Source organism: Myxine glutinosa, chromosome 6, assembly GCF_964187855.1.
Source record: "Myxine glutinosa chromosome 6, kmMyxGlut1.1, whole genome shotgun sequence".
Classification (NCBI taxonomy): domain Eukaryota; kingdom Metazoa; phylum Chordata; class Myxini; order Myxiniformes; family Myxinidae; genus Myxine; species Myxine glutinosa.
Window position 1 is genome coordinate 22,976,795 of NC_136266.1, and position 20,367 is coordinate 22,997,161.

At 47.0% G+C, this 20,367-nt stretch overlaps 1 protein-coding gene across 8 annotated transcripts in view; it reads left to right on the forward strand.

The window, feature by feature from the left end:
• The window catches only part of LOC137429645 (arf-GAP with GTPase, ANK repeat and PH domain-containing protein 1), a 644,187-nt gene that overhangs the window by 510,512 nt on the left and 113,308 nt on the right, over nt 1–20,367 (forward strand). For all 8 annotated transcript variants that reach the window (XM_078779671.1, XM_078779672.1, XM_078779673.1 and 5 more), the window contains one exon: nt 12,477–12,641. In XM_078779671.1, the coding sequence (XP_078635797.1) occupies nt 12,477–12,641 (165 nt within the window). The remainder of the gene's footprint in view (nt 1–12,476; nt 12,642–20,367) is intronic.

Genomic DNA, 20,367 nt, shown 5'->3' on the forward strand with positions numbered 1-20,367 from the left:
GTGGTTTTTGTTTCTTTTAAAGGTCACATTAACAAAATCTAGAATAATTTCAACATAATTCCAATGAACTTTTGGTTCTAAGACATCTTGAAAAGTAAGTTCACCCCCACAAAAAAAAATTTCATATTAAATGCCGTCTGTGTATAGATATATTTATTTATTTATATATTTATATATTTATATATATATATGTATATTTATATATTTATTTATTTATATATAATAATAATAATAATAATTCATTTATTTTGTATAGCGCTTTTCCAGAAGCCCAAAGGCGCTTTGACAGAGTGGCAAACATAATGCATAACAATACATGAAAACAACAATTGCAAAAAGACAAGAATCAATAGGGAAATATTTAAAGCAAAAGGAGGGAGAAGGAGAAGTGATAGTCAGGGGTTAAATGCTGTGGGTTGAATGTTGAATGCAGTGTTGAACAGGTGGGTCTTTAGTGATGTTTTGAATGTGGTGAGTAAGGAGGAGTCTCTGATGGTGTGAGGTAGCGAGTTCCAGAGGGTGGGAGCAGCGATGGAGAAGGCCCTGTCCCCCCAGGATCTGAATTTGGTCCGGATGGAGGGGGTCAGGAGGTTGGTACCAGCAGAGCGGAGGTTGCGGGTGGGAGTGTGTCTGGAGAGGAGGTCAGCCAGGTAGGATGGGGCCAGGTTATGGAGGGCTTTGTATGTCAAGAGGAGGATTTTGTACTGGATTCTCTGGGGGATGGGGAGCCAGTGAAGCTTGTAAAGGACGGGGGTGATGTGGTCACGGGTCCGGGAATGGGTGAGAAGACGGGCAGCGGAGTTCTGAATGTATTGGAGTTTATTGGTGATTTTTGAGGGTGAACCATAGAGGAGGCTATTGCAGTAGTCCAGACGGGAGGTGATGAAGGCGTGGATGAGGGTTTCTGCAGCCGTGGAGGAGAGGGATGAGCGGAGACGGGCAATGTTTTTCAGGTGAAAGAAGGCTGACTTTGTGATCTGTTTAGTGTATTTGTCGAAGGAAAGGGTTTGGTCAAAGATGACGCCAAGATTCCGGATGTGAGGGGAGGTGGATATTGGGATACCGTCGATGTTGATGTATATATATATATATATATATATATATATATATATATATATATATATATATATATACATATATATATATATATATATATATATATATACATATATATTAATATATATTTATATATATATATATATATATATACATATTTATATATATTTATATATACAGTGGAACCTTGACTTACGAGTGCCCCAACTTACGAGTTTTTCGAGATACGAGCCGTCGCTCCGGCAGTTTATTGCTTTGAGATGCGAGCCGAGATCCGAGTTACGAGCTTTCGCCACCCGGTCACGTGGTTATCTTGCCGTTCAAGTACGTATCTCTGTCGTATCGCGCTGCATTTTTTTTTTCGCATTTTGGTTATTTCGAGTTCACGCCGCCAGGTAGGTTCTGGTCACGTGGTTATCTTGCCGTTCAAGTACAGTACGTATCTCTGTCGTATAGCGATGCATTTTAGTTTTCGCATTTTGGTTATTTCGGAAAATTTCATGTTCATGTCGAACATTTCATGTTCATGTTCATGTTTTCATGTTCATGCCATACCAGGCCACAACTTGTTCAGAGTGCCGGCGATAGCTCGCCTTCTCTTTGTGGAAAACACGGTGAGATCCTTAACATCCAACAACTAATGGGACGCAAACGGGGCGCCCAGTTTAGCGGTACACACATTGATGAATCACCCTGCCTGTGATTCACCCATGACAGGTTATAGCTGGGTCGGGATTCAAACCCAGGCTGGACAGTTTAGACTTTAGAGTCAAGTGTGCGTACCTCCAGTTCAGGCCATCCTGCCAACTTGTATGCTGCATACAGGTGAAATATAAAGCGCGAGATATTTTTATATATACTGTATATTTAAAAAAAAATTGGTGTGGTTTTTGGCGGGCTGGAACGGATTAATAGCATTTCAATGCATTTTAATGGGGAAATTTGATTTGAGAAACGAGCAATTTGAGTTACGAGCTCGGTCACAGAACGAATTAAACTCGTAAGTCAAGGTTCCACTGTATATATATATACATATATATTTATATATATCTATATATATATATATATATATATATATATATATATATATATATATATATATATATATATATATATTTATTTATATATATATATATTTATATATATTGTTGCGGATTCGGGGGTTGGCGCTCCCCTTACCAAGGGGGGGGGGGGGGTTAATCCCCTTGTCTTTTAAGCTGGCCGTTCCCCCAACTCTAGAAGTTATAACGCTCCTTCCGGTCGGGAGTAGCCAGGGTGATTGGTCAATGAAGTCCCAAATACCTGAGTGCTACCCCTGGCCGTGAAGCAGGGAGATAACTCCTCCTCGGACCGCGGACAAGATGGAAATTGCCGAGCGGTTTAGCAATCCGAAGCCCGAGCCATTAACAAAAGACTAACCCGATCCTGAGCGGTTCTGAAATCGTGCCACCGGTACTCAATGGAGAACAGACGAAAGCGATCGAATAAGAGGAAACCAAAAGGTAAGAAAGAACAAATATGATTTATTACTACACTAATAAAAGAGGAAACGAAAGAAGGGAATGTACAAGGGAAGAAGAAGAAGGAGACACAGGGCAACCTTATACAGTCTTAATTAGCACGCCCCAGGACAACACAAACAGACTTACACGGGAGGAGTAATGATGGCAGGGAAGGAAGGTCCAAACAAAAGGACGGCGTGGGCTCCGGCTCCGATCCACGCTGCACCCCGGTCCACGCTTCGGTTCCGCGGCAAAACCCGGCAGGCAGTGCTGTTCGTTGATGGTTGAACGCGAGCGGACCTTAGTTATTGGGGTTCATAAATCGGGGAGGGAGGCTTTTAACGTTCCTGACGTGCTGATGTTCGGCAGAAGTCCCAGCTAGAAGTTGTTCGTGCACGCAGCTCTCACGCCAGCTCTCTCTCTCTCTCTCTCGCTCCCGTCCTCCCGTCCCAGAAGTAGTCCCTTTCCGCGCTTATATCTCGCGCTCTCATATCCAGCCGCCCGCTTGTAGACACACCCACCGGTGAGCTCGCCTCGGCCCTGGTTGGTCGCGAGGGCTCACCGACTCCTCCCTTGCTGACACGTTGACGGGGCCATGCCTTTGTCCTTGGCGCTCCGCCCCTTCTTCTCCAGCTTGACTGCGTGCGTAATGGCGTTTGGAGCGAGCGCCGAGGCGGCTGCGGCTGGCAGAGGCGCGTAATACAATTTGGAGAGAGCCAAGCCGCAAAATGAACGGGATTGAAAAGGACCTATGTTATTTGATTAATGCAACGCAGAGTCAAACTATTGGAAACAGAGCCTTACCTGAAACACATATTAAGGAAATAACTAAAGGTAAAGGTGAGCTACGTGTTGTAATATGGCCTAACTACGGGTGCGACCTTTGACCTTTACCAAAGAATTATGTACAACGAATTTACAAGTGAGGGTTCTAAAAACCACAACACTGCTCCCTCCTTTCCTCGAGGCCCGTCCCGGGCCGACAAACAAGGAAATGATCTTTACAATTACTGTGACACGTACATGTAGTTACCCTCTAATGTTAACCTCACCCTGAGTGCGACATTTTTAGCACTAGACATGTCCCGTCTGCTGCGTTGCATTCTACCTGGCAGACTCACGCCCACAGACTAACCGAATTGCGGAATTAATTTTCAAACTACACATAAAGCCGGTGGGGAGCATTATTTACAAAGAACACTACTATTTTGATTATTTACAAAACTCGAACCCAGGACCTGTCTTTTTGGGAAACAAAAGCAGAACTTTTGAAAAGAGCAAAGGTCATGCACTGCACTGTACCGATACACCATACCCACATGCACAGAAATGCACAATCAGATGATAAGGTGCACTAAAAAAAACCCCACAAAAAGCACCACCATACATTGAAAGCACCAATAAGCACCACCATAAGCACAGTCATACATTTTTCAAAAATAACTGGCGTCTTCTCAACTGGGCCGATGGCTGCTGGGCCGATGTTTCTTGGCGTCTTGAGGTTATTTCTTGCGGCCTATTTAATCACTAAAAAGGGCACAAACCGCGTCCACTTTTTTTAATTACGGCCAGCAGGGGCCAACTAAGGTGGTCCACCTGCTTGATGCTGGCAGCAAAGGCCCGCTTCCAGCAGAGGTGCCAGGCCCCAAAACGTGGGGTCCATACATGGTGCCAGGCCCCAAAACGTGGGGTCCATACATGGTGCTAGGCCACAAGCGTGTGGTCCATAAGGTGGGCTCGGCCACAGAACGTGTGGTCCATAGGTGGTGTACCGGTCCAGGCAGGCAAGCAGCGAGGGTGCGGGCGCACAACTGTGACACCTACACACTTTCCCCTCGGCACACAAAGACCATGGTCCATGAGTGGGGAAGGAAGACAAAGCAGGGTTAGCGGGGTGCAAGGGCGCAAGGGTACACATCAACACAAGATAATGCAAAGTGATGTGCACAGGAGAGCGAGCCGAGAAAGCTCGTCCCTACCGTACATCCCCCCCCCCCCCATGTCAACTAATCTACCCTTGCCCCTACCCCGTATTTACACAATTTACAACTTTACAGATTTCGTCTCTAACGTCTTGTCTCCCATATCTCCCCTAATCCAAATTGGTCATCAATCCCTCCTAAGGAGGAAGAGATGGAATAATAAACAACGTCCCACCCACGTCGAGATGCGTCTTACATTCCAAATGTCTGCCAAATCGGTGTGGAGTCTTTTCACCTCAGGTGAGTGGATGCAGATGGTGCGAAGAGATTTTCAATCCTAAACTACCTTCTAAATGACATTAACACTTACCTCTACCCGGGGTCTTTCCCTGCAAAACCATTGGCCATCATTACACCATGCGGTTCTAAGAACCGAACTCCCATTGAACATACTGTGGTGCTCCCAATTTGGGGTCTCACTCCCCCGATTCTACTCCCTGTGCCCTCGCACAATTTCAGGGCTGGGTAGTGTGGCTCACCAGCAGGCCTACCCACCTGCACACCTCCACCACTGCAGTTTCCTCCCGAGCTTACCTGCTCCTCACCCTAACCTATCTGGGGAAGGCCCTCTGGCTCTCTCACCCCCTACCGGCCTCTCTGGCGTCGGGCTACCCGGGGCCTCTCCATAGGATCCCGGGCCCCATTGAACTACTACTCGCTCCCAGAGCCTACCTGCGGCCTCACCTGGCCGACAGACTAACAGTGGCGGAGTGCCCAACTAATCATTCTCACTAACAGGCCACACGCCCAGCCAATTTACTCCACTAATGCACCCACTCAAAGCAACCACTTGCTACTATTCGCACCACAGATGCCAATATCCAACCACAATTTACCTACTCCCTCTACCTAACTTTAAACTACCCTCCCCGGGTACTCGTGAAGGGGGTCCATCCTTCCCCCATCCACTCTTTCGCACCATACACTCCACTCCACATATTCCACACTCCCACTCCACACCATTCATTCCAGACCATTTATTCCAGACCATTTATTCCATCCAACCATTCTCACTTGCCACCATGCAAGTCAATCACCCAATGCACAATCACACCTTTCACAATACTCTGCTCAACACACTTTCACTTCTCCAAACCATTGCCTCTCAATTCCTCATTTCATCCAAACCTTAAAGCTCATACGCACAGCATCATTTAAACTATCTGGTTTTCCCTCTAACTTAGTGCTTTCCTGTCACCCCTTATACTATTGCACATCCCTCGTCGTTATCAACCATCTAATCTACCTAGGTCCCCGCTACAGGTATAATGTCGCTACTTAAATCTAAAGTCACTTATTGTCATTTTCTAGTTCCTATACATTAACCTAACCCTCCCGGGCTAGTTTACACAGCCACCCCATAAACCTAAAGCTCATGTGCCCAAAGGTAGAAATGGGAATGGTAAAACTACCATCCATCACTACTGCTATCACCAATCGTCCACTATGCTACGAGCCTCGGTGCGGGAAATACATTCTCATAGCTCGACTTCGAAAAGCCGGCTATCTGTGCGAATGGTTGGTCTACTGTGGGTTGGGTCTGTCCGGCATCGATTCTGGGGAGGAGGCATACTCGGTCCGAGACTCCAAGCACCATCTCGGCGCAAGGCCTTGCGCTCCCAAGCACGATTGCCCAGCCTCACCTGGTCAGAACACCGCCCCCGCCAGGGGGCGCAGGTCTGACCTGGCCTTTCTCCCCCGGAATCGCGCCGATCGCCTGCACGACACGGCCCCGACCTGAATCGTGCACGGCGCCCCATGCAGGAGCGACGCGGCCACGATCCCGGCCGGCTCCCACAGCACACAAAGAACACCGCGCACCGAGAGCTCGCGTCGGCTAAACATCGGCCTAACCGCTGCCCCAGTCAACGTCGATGCTCGATTCCCACACCACGCGTTCCTTTTCCTACTCACACATCCAGGTGTCTCCATACACTCCGCACATTTCGTCACCGCACTCTCTCTCCATGCACACCACCCAGGCACACTCATTCCGCTCACAGACTTTGTTACACACCTGACCACCGCACACCTCCTCGCACACCTTGGCGCACACTCGTCGTTCGCACACTTCATTAACACACCTCCTCGGTTACATCCTCTGTAACAACCATGGGTATGCACTCTTCTGCATACCCAATCACGCGCTCCGGTGTGCACTCCTGCACACTCGCCACAACCAACTCGCTCTCCGTGTCACTCTCACCCTCACACATACACTCCCTTGTGCCTTCTCCCTCGCTCTCGGTTTCACTCCCACACTCTGTCGTGCACTCTTCCTCGCACTCGGTAACACACTCACGCTCTGGCGCCATTCGCACACGCGCGCCATTTCCACTCACACAGCGCACCACGGACCTCTCACAAACGCCCGGGTTACGCTGGAATCCCAAGCGCGCAAAAATTATTTTGGCGCTAAACACTTTCCTGCCAAATCTCTTAGCACCATTTATCACCCGGCTCACCTTCTGGATTCTTCTTCTTCGCTTCTCCACCACCTGCAAACTTCCCATTTGGTTAATAAGTACAGCATCACGATGTGAGCACCGACTTTGTACATTTTCCCTCTCTTCCTCCTGCGAGTGCTTTTCTACGTCTGCGGTCTCTCCAATTTCCACTATTTGTTCGGTTTTAATTTCTTTTTCCCTTCCCTCGACGACCGCTGGCTCTAATAAAATTTTATTTTCTACTTCGGCGGTCGCCGGCTTCCCCATACCCCGGGTCGCGATCTCTACCCCGGTCAGAGTCGGCGTCAGAACAAATCTAATCGGGGGGCATTAGGGTAACCGCGGGGGGGGGGGGGGGGGGCACAACCTGCCGTTCAGAACTCAATCTATGATGTAAATGCTTGATAATAAGAGTTTGCCGTCAACAATCAACACACCAACCCAGTTACAATTATTTAAAAACATGCTGCAAAGTCTCTCTCTTGCACACACACACACACACACACACACACACACACACACACACACACACACACACACACATACACATACACACACACTGCCCTGTGCCCCCACACTGCACAAAATATAGCCTACGTGCAAGCCACGTCTCTGTCTCTCATTATTTCACTCTTTCACTCTTTCACGCCTTCATTCACTGCACTGTGCGCGTCATTGGACCATCATTTGAAATAGACTATTTTTCTCCACTCTTACCGAATAAATGCAGACAGACCCAAAAATCATTCAACATTTTGCGTAATAATCATGAAAGCCAAGGCTGGCATCATAAAGTGAATTAAACGCATGGCTTACCTTTAGAAGAGTTGCAGGCGGCGAGTGTTGGTGCTGAACCTCCTAAGAATGGCGTCCTTCCATTCAGTTGTGCATTTTCGGGTTAAGTCCCTCTCAAACGCTAGCTGAACCAACTGGGCCTTTCTTTTGTGGAGCATTGCGTGTCTGTGGTCCGAAAATACGTTTCTCAGAGTGGAGAATGAATTCTCGCACATTGCTGTGGAGGCGCCAAATGTTGAGGCATGTTTGAAAGCAGTCAGTACACTGGGCATTCCGATCAGATGTGTGTGGTACTCTGAGAGGATGTGCTGTGTAGTCCAATCCCCCTCGATTGGCTGTGATTGTTTTTGTGAGCTGAAAAACTGTTTAGCAACTTCGTACTCTGTCTCAATTATAGGCGATCGTGACAGGTCCATAATATGCTTCACAGTCTTTACATCAAGAAATGTATCACTTTCTGGATTCAGTGCAACAAGTGCACTAGCCAAGTGTGAGTTGCGCTCGCTGAATCTGTGATCCATCTCTCCAAGCACTGAATCAATAGTGTTGTAGTGCAGTCTCTGAAGTTCTGTTTTTTTGTCATCATCCCTGTGTCCTGTAGTTCCCATAACGACAAACTCATCCATATTTGTGTTCGCTTTGCGTCTCTGTTTGGGGATCGTGGGTCTCAGTGATGCGCTGGCAGCCGTGGCCATGTCCCACACCTTATTAAACTCCTCGTCAATGAGCATACTACTTCCTCAAATGTGACCTGATTCAAATATGACCAACAGGGTGTGTTTTTTTTCTTTTCTTATTTTTGTTTTTATTTCATTTCATTTAGCGAAAAGATTTTCACTTTTAATATGCTAAATATAAATTAATTAATAAAACGCAAAGTTTAGCGCCAAAGGCTTGGCCTGCGGGTGGGTGGGGGGGGGGGGGGGGCACAATAACTCATTTGGGGGGCATGGCCCACGAATGCCCCCCCATGACGCCGACCCTGACCCCGATCCACGTGACTTTGCCTTGCTCAGCCTCGCTTTCTCCGCACTTCTCAAGCCGCGCTACCTCGTCGCGTGCCCGTGTGCCTCTCCCGCGCAACTCGCGGTCTCTGTTCCTCCCCATCTGCTTTACCTCGTACGTGGCCTTGTCCCTCGCCAACCCCTCATTAATTTCTCGGGCTTGGCCACCCATGTCCTCCAATTGGCCCCCTAATTTGCCCTCTAATCCTACCAATTTGACCTCTAGGCCCCTAATTTGATTGCCCAATTGCTCCCCCATTCTATTTTCCATTCCCTCACTATTGGCCCTCATTTCTCCCATCTCTTTCCTCAATCCCCCAATTTGGCTTCCCAATTGCTCCCCCATTCTGTTTTCCAACCCTTTTATTTCCCGAGTGGACTTATCGCTTTGGGTGTCCAACTTTGCCATCATTTGAATCATAAAGACTCGCATGTACTCTGGCATCTCGGGCTCGGCTGCCGCAGCCATGTGCGAGGCGCCGCCATTTTGTGCGCCTGCAACCCCCTCTACCGCATCCTCATTGCCTTCCTCCTCCATTACTCCCACTCCTTCCCTGGGGTCCTGGGTTGCCTCTAACCCCTCTTCATCTACCCCCACCGGCATCCGATCGCCTTGATTATCCATGGCACGATTTTAATTTGGTTTTTAATAAAAATTTTGTCCGCTCGTAATTTGGACCAAATTTTTTAAGATGGGAGAAAATTTGGTTCGGGTCCAATCCCACTCCCAGACACCAATTGTTGCGGATTCGGGGGTCGGCGCTCCCCTTACCAGGGGGGGGGGGGGTTAATCCCATGTCTTTTAAGCTGGCCGTTCCCCCAACCCTATAAGTTATAACGCTCCTTCCGGTCGGGAGTAGCCAGGGTGATTGGTCAATGAAGTCCCAAATACCTGAGTGCTACCCCTGGCCGTGAAGCAGGGAGATAACTCCTATATATATATATACAGTCACGTGAAAAAGTAAGTACACCCCATGTAAAGTTTTGACTTTTTCAACATATTTCAACATACCGCTATTTGATCTTCATTTCAACAATATTGACAGATAAAGGTGATATAATATAACAAATATCATGAAACATTTACATTTTGTAGTCCATTGTATAATTTAAATAAATATAAATGCAAATTTCGCATGTGGAAAAAGTAAGTACACCCTTGGCTCTAATAGGTGGTATTGCCCCCTTTGGCAGAAACAACCTCAAGTAGGCGTTTCTTATAACCGACGACCAGTCTCTGACATCGACTGAGAGAAATTTTTTCCCACTCCTCCGTGCAGAATTCTTTCAGCTGTGCGATCTTTGAGGGGTTTCTTGCATGCACAGCTCGTTTCAAATCCCCCCACAACATCTCGATGGGATTTTGATCCGGGCTTTGCCTTGGCCATTCCAGAACACTCCATTTCTTTCTTTTCAGCCATTCCTTGGTGGATTTAGTGGTATGTTTAGGGTCATTGTCATGTTGCAAGGTCCACCTTCGGTTGAGCTTCAACTTTTCGACAGATGGCCTCACATTATCCTCAAGCACCCTCTGGTACAATGAAGAATTCATAGTGAATTATATGATGGTGAGCTGCCCAGGCCCTGGTGCAGCAAAGCTGCCCCAAACCATAATATTTCCACCACCATGCTTTACAGTTGGTATCAGGTTCTTGTGGTCAAATGCTCTTTGGTTTTCGCCAAACATGTCTTCTGGTACTGTGGCCAAATAGCTCTACCTTTGACTCATCTGTTCAGAGCACATTGTTCCAGAAGTGCTGGTCTTTGCCTAGGTGTTCATTGGCAAACTTTAGTCTTGCCCGGATGCTCTTTCTGGACAGCAAAGGTTTCCTCCTGGCACACCTCCCATGTCGATCAAAATTGTGCAGCCTCTTTCTAATGGTAGACTCATGCACTTTGACATCAACAGTGGCAAGAGCTACCTGCACGTCCCGTGATGACATTCTGGGGTTCTTAGAGACTTCTTTCAGCATCTTGTGGTCTGCTCTCGGGCTGAACTTGCTGGGGCGGCCTGGCTTGAACAAGTTGGCAGTTGTTTGGAATCTTCTCCATTTGTAGATGATCTTCCGGACAGTCGAATGATTGATTTCAAATTGTTTGGAGATCTTTTTAAATCCCTTCCCAGACTCGTAGGCATCTATAACCTTCTTTCTGAATGCATCAGAGAGCTCTTTTGATCTAGGCATGGTGACGCCGCACACTTCAACAACAAAGAGCAAACCAAACTAAATGTCTGAGGTTTAAATAAGACAGGTTCCTCCAAGATCCTCTCTAACGATGTTCTAATCATTTGCACCTGGCTGGTGCACCTGATTTTAATTTTAGGTATTTGAAGTAGTGATAAATGTAGGGGTGTACTTACTTTTTAAACATGCGAAATTTGCATTTATGTTTATTTAAATTATACAATGGACTACAAAATGTAAATGTTTCATGATATTTGTTATATTATATTGAAGGAGTCCGGACTCCAGCAGAATACGGATAAAAGGATGGCAAGGCACAAACTCGTCCGAGAAGATGTTTATTCGTAAAACCAACTCGGGAACACTAAAAAGCCCGTTTATCGGGCTGCCTTATAAAGCAAAACCGAAAACCGAAACCGAAACCGAAAGCCACGCCTCTCAAGCGAGGCGTGCTTCGTTGGTCACGTGATCCACAGGTGTAGCTCATTATACCCGCACGCGCGGCACACTTTGGCGGTCACGTGACCAGCCACTCTGGCGCCGGGGATCCCCGCCGGTGACGTCACCAGCTGGAGCAAGGAGATTCTGATGCCGGTCTTGCTTGGGGGACCCATGGGTCGCTACAATATCACCTTTATCTATCAATATTGTTGACATGAAGATCAAATAGCTGTATGTTGAAATATGTTGAAAAAGTCCAAACTTTACATGGGGTGTATTTACTTTTTCACGTGACTGTATGTGTATATATATATATATATATATATATATATATATATACGTATATTTTTATATGTACAGTATATATGTATGGTGGTTGCAGCATCATGAGCTATATGTTCAGATGTTAATGTGAAGCAGGTAAATGCAAAAGTGTTAATACAGATGAAAGATGTGGCCTTGCACGTCTTCATGGTTCATCTAAAAAAAAAAAATCACCACATAAACTAACATTGTGCAAGCAGACTTTTAATTTGGACAGATAGAGACAAAATTATGGATGTGGTGAATTTTTAATAAAATTTTATGTACATTAAGAAGAAGCAAGAAGACAAATTATGTTATGTGGCTGAATATCTCTGCGACATTGGAACCAGGTTGATTTCCTTCCTGTACACTACCAGGATGGTAGTTTCTGTAATTGTTTGAAAAGATTTGGAGATGAAATGCAACATCGGTAGTGGTTTGACTTTTGCGATTTTGTTTTATATCTCCACATGTATATCAAATTTATTCAATATTCAATATTTCAAGAATCGTTTTAAACATTCAATATTTTTCAAATATTAAAATAAATTAATTTTAAATGTATTTTAACCAATGACATTTACAATAAAAATATTCAACATAAATTAAGTATTTTTTAATGTCCACCTGTATAGCTTGAGAATGTATTTTTGTGAAACCATGGCTAAAACTTTCTATGGACAATTGAAAATGTTTTAGAACTGTGCAACTCTCAACTCTGAAACCCACAACTTCCTTCTCTGTGGACGTTGGTCAGTGACCAATGGTGTCGTAGATGGACTTTGCTCGAGCAACAGCGTGGTTAACACAGCCAGTCCAAAATCGGAGACCCCGGCCTCTCCCCATGGAAATCGCAAAAAACCCCGGAGGAGAAAAGGACCAGGAAGCTCGAGGGCTGATGGTTCGGGAAACAGCGCAGAAGGTAAGTCACTCCTGTGTTTTCTTTTGTTGAAGTACAGATCAAATCAGTGATTCGGTTTATTTATCCACTGATTTTATTTCACTGGCATCTCTGTTTGTTGATGGATGTTTATGTTGGAATAAATAAATATATATAGGGTAATGACCATGGTATGTGGCGGGTCACCCGATGATTAACTAATCTATCTATAATTCCAGTAATCTCTGTCTGTCTGTCTGTACGTCTGTACGTTTGTTTGTTTGTCTGTGACCGCTGTTTCTCGACAACCACGGGTCCGATATACTTGAAACTTGCCAGGTATATTGCTGGGGACCCGAGGATGTGCCTTTTCAAGGTTTCATATTAATCGGACAATTACTTACCGAGCTATGTCCAAAAAACGATTCAACCAATCAGAGAGCAGCGAACGATCGCGTGTGCCGAACGTGGCGGGCACACTCTGCCTCGGATGGCACATTTGAGAGCGTATTCATTTATTTCACGTTTGCAAACTATGTTGGCGTTAAACTATGTTTTACAACTAATAAAAACGAATTTGCGATTCATTCGCTTTCCTGCGCGTTTGTGCACGCGATGGCGATTTCTTTACCAAACTCCGGAAGCCGTTCGCTTTGGACCGAACCATTTCATGTAAATAGAGGGGGGGGATTGTCACCACTCGCAAGCCGTTCGCTTTGGACCAAACCATTTCATGTAAATAGAGGGGGGGGGATATAATTTTAGATATAGATATAGTACGGGCATGCCCTAGTATAACCAAACTCCAGAAAACAAAAATGGAATGTATAAAAGGATGCATTTTTATTTTTCTTTGGATGATGATACTTGATGCAAACTCCTATGGGATTTCAAAAACGATTCATGTTTCATGTTATAGTCATATCGTGTATATACGAGTATAACTCTGTGTTTGCCTCAAAATCTTGTGTCCCAAACCCATCTCTCTCTGTACCCACCTTACCCAGTCGAACGCATCAGCTCCTGGAATCTGTGTCCTTCTCTCCTGACAAGGTGGAGAAGTTTCTGTCAAATCTCGACTCTGATTCTGCAACTGGACCAGACGGCATCAGCCCACAGGTCTTGAAATCCTGCTCTTCCGCTCTTTCACTCCCTCTCTCTGTTCTCTTCACCCTCTCTTTTGCTCAAGGTCATCTACCATCTGCTTGGAAATCAGCCAACATCACCGCTTTGCACAAAAAAGGTGCTGAAACAGATCCTTCCAACTGCATACCAATCAGCCTGCTCCCAATTATCAGCGAAGTCATGGAATCGATCATCGCTTCTGACATCAAATCCTCTCACTCTCTGCAGACCTGGGCAAAATCACAAACTGGTCAAACAAGTGGAACATGTCTTTCAATCCCGACAAATCTCACACTGTCACTTTGTCTCTCCGAAAAGACCATCTGGACAACCCTCCCATCTACTTTCTGAACAATCCTCTTGAAGAAGTTTTATCACTCAAGCGTTTGGGTCTCACTATCTGCCATGATCTTTCCTGGGAAAACCACATTTCAAATCTGGCGTCCAAAGCCAGTCACCAACTGGGCATCCTCCGTCGTGTGAAGTCCTTCCTTGGCACACCTGAGCTCCTCACCACATACAAGGCTTTTATCCGCAGCTTGATGGAATACTGCTCTCCACTCTGGGCTGCTCCTGCCTCACACCTTCCTCGGCTTCACACTTTAGAAACCAAAGCTTTCAGGATCATTGGAATCTCCCACAATGAAGCTGATTCTGAGGGCGTTTCACTCTCTCACCGCAGGCAGGTTGGTGGTCTTCTTGTCTTCTACTGACTCCGCTCCGGCTTAGCTCCCTCAGCTCTGTCTGTGCTGTGTCCCCCAAGTATTCCTTCAGCTCACACAAGATCTGCCATTAACCCTCTTCTGGTTAAACTGCCAAAATCAAGACTCTCTGCTTACCTTCACTACTTCATTCCTCTTTTCTCCCACCTCTGGAACAAACTCCCTCACTCTCTTCAATCCCACTCCTCCCTCCAGGTCTTTAAAACAGCTGTTCACCATCATCTCTTCCCCCATCCAAAACCTTGATCTTTTCTACCCCTGTTAAAACACCCCAAATCCGCCTCTTTCAATCCCCAACTTCTTTCCTGAAATTCCTCGTCATGAAATTCCTATTTGTGTTCATTTGCTTTATACCGTGTACCCCTCCCTGCACCCCAGTCCTCCCCCTTCCACAAATCTACCGACGTCCCTGTTCTCTACTGTTGTGCTTGTGTGCTTCCCTCTCCCTCCCCCTCTTGTCTCCCGCTCCCTTCATTGTTTGTTTTATGTGTCCGTGCATGTTTTCATGTTCAACGTGTTAGCACTTACACGAGCCTCGATTCTGCATTCAAAAAAAACAAAAAACTTTTCGGCTTCCATCAAATTATGAGCCATCTATTTATTACGTACGGAAATGTTGGAAAACATTTTGATCCTTCCTGCTCCGCTTGTGATTCCATTCTTCCTTTCCCTTTATTCCTATCTCGTCTCTAACTTCTTTCCCTCTTTCCCATTTTTCTCCCTATTCCTCCGGACTACACCCTCCACCCCTCTCTACCACAACCTCCACCCCTCTCTACCACACCCTCCACCCCTTCTTTGTCTCTGCTATCATCCTCCCTTCTCTTCCTTTTCTCAATTCTGTCCCCTCTCCCTACTTCCCCCAGTCCTTGTATATGTATGTACATAATAAATAACTGTATATGTCTCATCGGGCAATTACACTGTGATAATACATATAATCTCTTCCAATGTGTGTTATATAAGCCTGCTGTAGGTATTCTTTTGTTATGTACACTGAGCATGATTATGCTCTTGTACCACCAATCCTATCGAGCAATGTTGATGTCGGGGTGTGAGATTTGTTTTCGCGTGTCACAATAACCCACCTCATTGTTCGTATCAATCACCATCATTTCAGTAAGCCATCATCGTAACGGCAAGCTAACTTACTTGTATCGACTACTCACTGATGCATCAGATGATCTCATTAGCTCATGCAAAACACATTCGCCTGAGGATGTTTTTTTAATGGAGGAGAACAGATGACACTCACATGAGCCTAAATCCGTGAAATATGGAGGTTAAGCGGATTGGTGGTTCCAGCTTTGATTCTCCTGGTTGTTCAGTTCATGGTTTTATGATTTCATCTGGCAGCATGCTGGTGGCCTGTCTAGAGAAAACTGAGCAGACGGAAAAAGCAAAATGAGTCGTGAGCACCCAAGGTGCTCTCCTTGATCAGCAGGTTTTGTGGTTACAGTGGTGCTTAATAAGGTGATTGACATTTTTCCCCTCGGTTCCTGCTTCCCCATGGTTCTCATGGTTCCCCACATAACATTCCCCATGGTTCCTGGTTCCCCATGGTTCTCCATGGTTCCCTACATGACATCCCCCATGGTTCCTGGTTCCCCATGGTTCCTGGTTCCCCATGGGTCCCCACATGACATTCCCCATGGTTCCTGGTTCCCCATGGTTCATGGTTCCCTACATGACATTCCCCATGGTTCTCATGGTTCCCCACATGACATTCCACATGGTTCCTGGTTCCCCGTGGTTCTCCATTGTTCCCCACATGAAATTCCCCATGGTTCCTGGTTCTCATGGTTCCCCGCATGAAATTCCCCATGGTTTCTGGTTCCCCATGGTTCTCATGGTTCCCCACACGACATTCCCCATGGTTCTCATGGTTCCCCACATGACATTCCCCATGGTTGCTGATTCCCCATGGTTCTCATGGTTCCTGGTTCCCCACATGACATTCCCCATGGTTCCTGGTTCCCCATGGTTCTCATGGTTCCCCAAGGTTCCTGGTTCCCCACATGACATTCCCCATGGCTCATGGTTCTCATGGTTCCCCACACGACATTCCCCATGGTTCTCATGGTTCCCCACACGACATTCCCCATGGTTCTCATGGTTCCCCACATGACATTCCCCATGGTTCCCCACATGACATTCCCCATGGTTGCTGGTTCCCCATGGTTCTCATGGTTCCCCACACAACATTCCCCATGGTTCTCATGGTTCCCCACATGACATTCCCCATGGTTCCTGGTTCTCATGGTTCCCCACACGACATTCCCCATGGTTCCTGGTTCTCATGGTTCCCCACACGACATTCCCCATGGTTCTAATGGTTCCCCATGGTTCCTGGTTCCCCACATGACATTCCCCATGGTTACTGGTTCCCCATGGTTCTCATGGTTCCCCACACGTCATTCCCCATGGTTCTCATGGTTCTCATGGTTCCCCACACGACATTCCCCATGGTTCTCATGGTTCCCCATGGTTCTCATGGTTCTCATGGTTCCCCACACGTCATTCCCCATGGTTCTCATGGTTCTCATGGTTCCCCACACGTCATTCCCCATGGTTCTCATGGTTCTCATGGTTCCCCACACGACATTCCCCATGGTTCTCATGGTTCCCCACATGACATTCCCCATGGTTCCCTACACGACATTCCCCATGGTTGCTGGTTCCCCATGGTTCTCATGGTTCCCCACACGACATTCCCCATGGTTCTCATGGTTCCCCACACGACATTCCCCATGGTTCTCATGGTTCCCCACATGACATTCCCCATGGTTCTCATGGTTCCCCACACGTCATTCCCCATGGTTCTCATGGGTCCCCATGGTTCTCATGGTTCCCCACACGACATTCCCCATGGTTCTCATGGTTCCCCACATGACATTCCCCATGGTTCCCCACACGACATTCCCCATGGTTGCTGGTTCCCCATGGTTCTCATGGTTCCCCACACGACATTCCCCATGGTTCTCATGGTTCCCCACACGACATTCCCCATGGTTCTCATGGTTCCCCACACGACATTCCCCATGGTTCTCATGGTTCCCCACATGACATTCCCCATGGTTTCTGGTTCCCCATGGTTCTCATGGTTCCCCACATGACATTCCCCATGGTTTCTGGTTCCCCATGGTTCTCATGGTTCCCCACACGACATTCCCCATGGTTCTCATGGTTCCCCATGGTTCTCATGGTTCCCCACACGACATTCCCCATGGTTCTCATGGTTCCCCACATGACATTCCCCATGGTTTCTGATTCCCCATGGTTCTCATGGTTCCCCACACGACATTCCCCATGGTTCTCATGGTTCCCCACATGACATTCCCCATGGTTCTCATGGTTCCCCACATAACATTCCCCATGGTTCTCATGGTTCCCCACATGACATTCCCCATGGTTCTCATGGTTCCCCACACGACATTCCCCATGGTTCCTGGTTCCCCGTGGTTCTCATGGTTCCCCCACATGAAATTCCCCATGGTTTCTGGTTCCTCATGGTTCCCCACACGACATTCCCCATGGTTCCCCATGGTTCCTGGTTCCCCACATGACATTCCCCATGGTTACTGGTTCTCATGGTTCCCCACATGACATTCCCCATGGTTCCTGGTTCTCATGGTTACTCACATGACATTCCCCATGGTTACTGGTTCTCATGGTTCCCCACATGACATTCCCCATGGTTCCTGGTTCCCCACATGACATTCTCCATGGTTCCTGGTTCTCATGGTTCCCCACATTACATTCCCCATGGTTCCTGGTTCATGGTTCCTGGTTCCCCAAATGACATTCTCCATGGTTCCTGGTTCTCATGGTTCCCCATGGTTCCTGATTCCCCACATGACATTCCCCATGGTTCCTGGTTCCCCATGGTTCCTGGTTCCCCAAATGACATTCCCCATGGTTCCTGGTTCCCCAAATGACATTCCCCATGGTTCCTGGTTCCCCACATGACATTCTCCATGGTTCCTGGTTCTCATGGTTCCCCACATTACATTCCCCATGGTTCCTGGTTCCCCATGGTTCCTGGTTCCCCAAATGACATTCTCCATGGTTCCTGGTTCTCATGGTTCCCCACATGACATTCCCCATGGTTCTCATGGTTCCCCATGGTTCCTGGTTCCCCACATGACAATCCCCATGGTTCCTGGTTCCCCATGGTTCCTGGTTCCCCAAATGACATTCTCCATGGTTCCTGGTTCTCATGGTTCCCCACATGACATTCCCCATGGTTCCTGGTTCGCCCTGGTTCTCATGGTTCCCCACATGACATTCCCCATGGTTCTCATGGTTCCCCATGGTTCCTGGTTCCCCACATGACATTCCCCATGGTTCCTGGTTCCCCATGGTTCCTGGTTCCCCAAATGACATTCTCCATGGTTCCTGGTTCTCATGGTTCCCCACATGACATTCCCCATGGTTCCTGGTTCGCCCTGGTTCTCATGGTTCCCCACATGACATTCCCCATGGTTCTCATGGTTCCTGGTTCCCCACATGACATTCCCCATGGTTCCTGGTTCCTGGTTCCCCATGGTTCCTGGTTCCCCAAATGACATTCCCCATGGTTCCTGGTTCTCATGGTTCCCCATGGTTCCTGGTTCCCCAAATGACATTCCCCATGGTTCTCATGGTTCCTGGTTCCCCAAATGACATTCCCCATGGTTCCTGGTTCTCATGGTTCCCCATGGTTCCTGGTTCCCCACATGACATTCCCCATGGTTCTCATGGTTCCCCACATGACATTCCCCATGGTTCTCATGGTTCCCCACATGACATTCCCCATGGTTCTCATGGTTCCCCACATGACATTCCCCATGGTTCTCATGGTTCCCCACACGACATTCCCCATGGTTCTCATGGTTCCCCACACGACATTCCCCATGGTTCTCATGGTTCCTGGTTCCCCACATGACATTCCCCATGGTTCTCATGGTTCCTGGTTCCCCACATGACATTCCCCATGGTTCCTGGTTCCCCACATGACATTCCCCATGGTTCTCATGGTTCCCCACACGACATTCCCCATGGTTCTCATGGTTCCTGGTTCCCCACATGACATTCCCCATGGTTCTCATGGTTCCTGGTTCCCCACATGACATTCCCCATGGTTCCTGGTTCCCCACATGACATTCCCCATGGTTCTCATGGTTCCCCACATGACATTCCCCATGGTTCCTGGTTCCCCACATGACATTCCCCATGGTTCTCATGGTTCCCCACATGACATTCCCCATGGTTCCTGGTGGTTCCGAGACTCTGAGGTTGTGTTTTGCACAAGGTGCTGCATTGTGACACAAGGACGCACAATGAACTTGGATGCAGGAGGAAGTCATTGGGCCCATTAAGCCTGCACTAAAAGGATGACATTACAGAGGATGGTGTCCTTAAAGAGGGTGTCATTAAATGGTCGTCTTGTGCTGCTTTGACATTGATTTTTTTTAAGTAATGGAAAAGCATGACCATGGTCTCGGTCACCATCGTGATCAACCTCAACCGTTGATTTGTCAATTTATGTTTGTGCTCCAAAGAGTAACTGCGATGTTCCGATGTTTCCAACCATGTTGTGAACTATAACATGTTGATCTTGTACATACAGCGTATGGATAATTATAATATTGTTCCCAAAGTTTTGCGTGAATCGTCTGTCTGAATACATTTTGTCTTTCTCACCATTATTCTTACCAGCAATAATAATACCCATCACAAGACAATATTATCAAACATGTCCGACCACCTTTGTTGTCTTCCCCAGTCAGTATTTTGAAACAATTTTGAAAAACTCCTTTGTATATCCCTTCACTTGATTGTTCACTTTATTCCAAACAAACACCTCTCCCAGGAAGAGACAGCTCAGTCGATCTCCTGAAGACTTGCTCATCAAATGTAGTGCGCCACTTGATATCTGG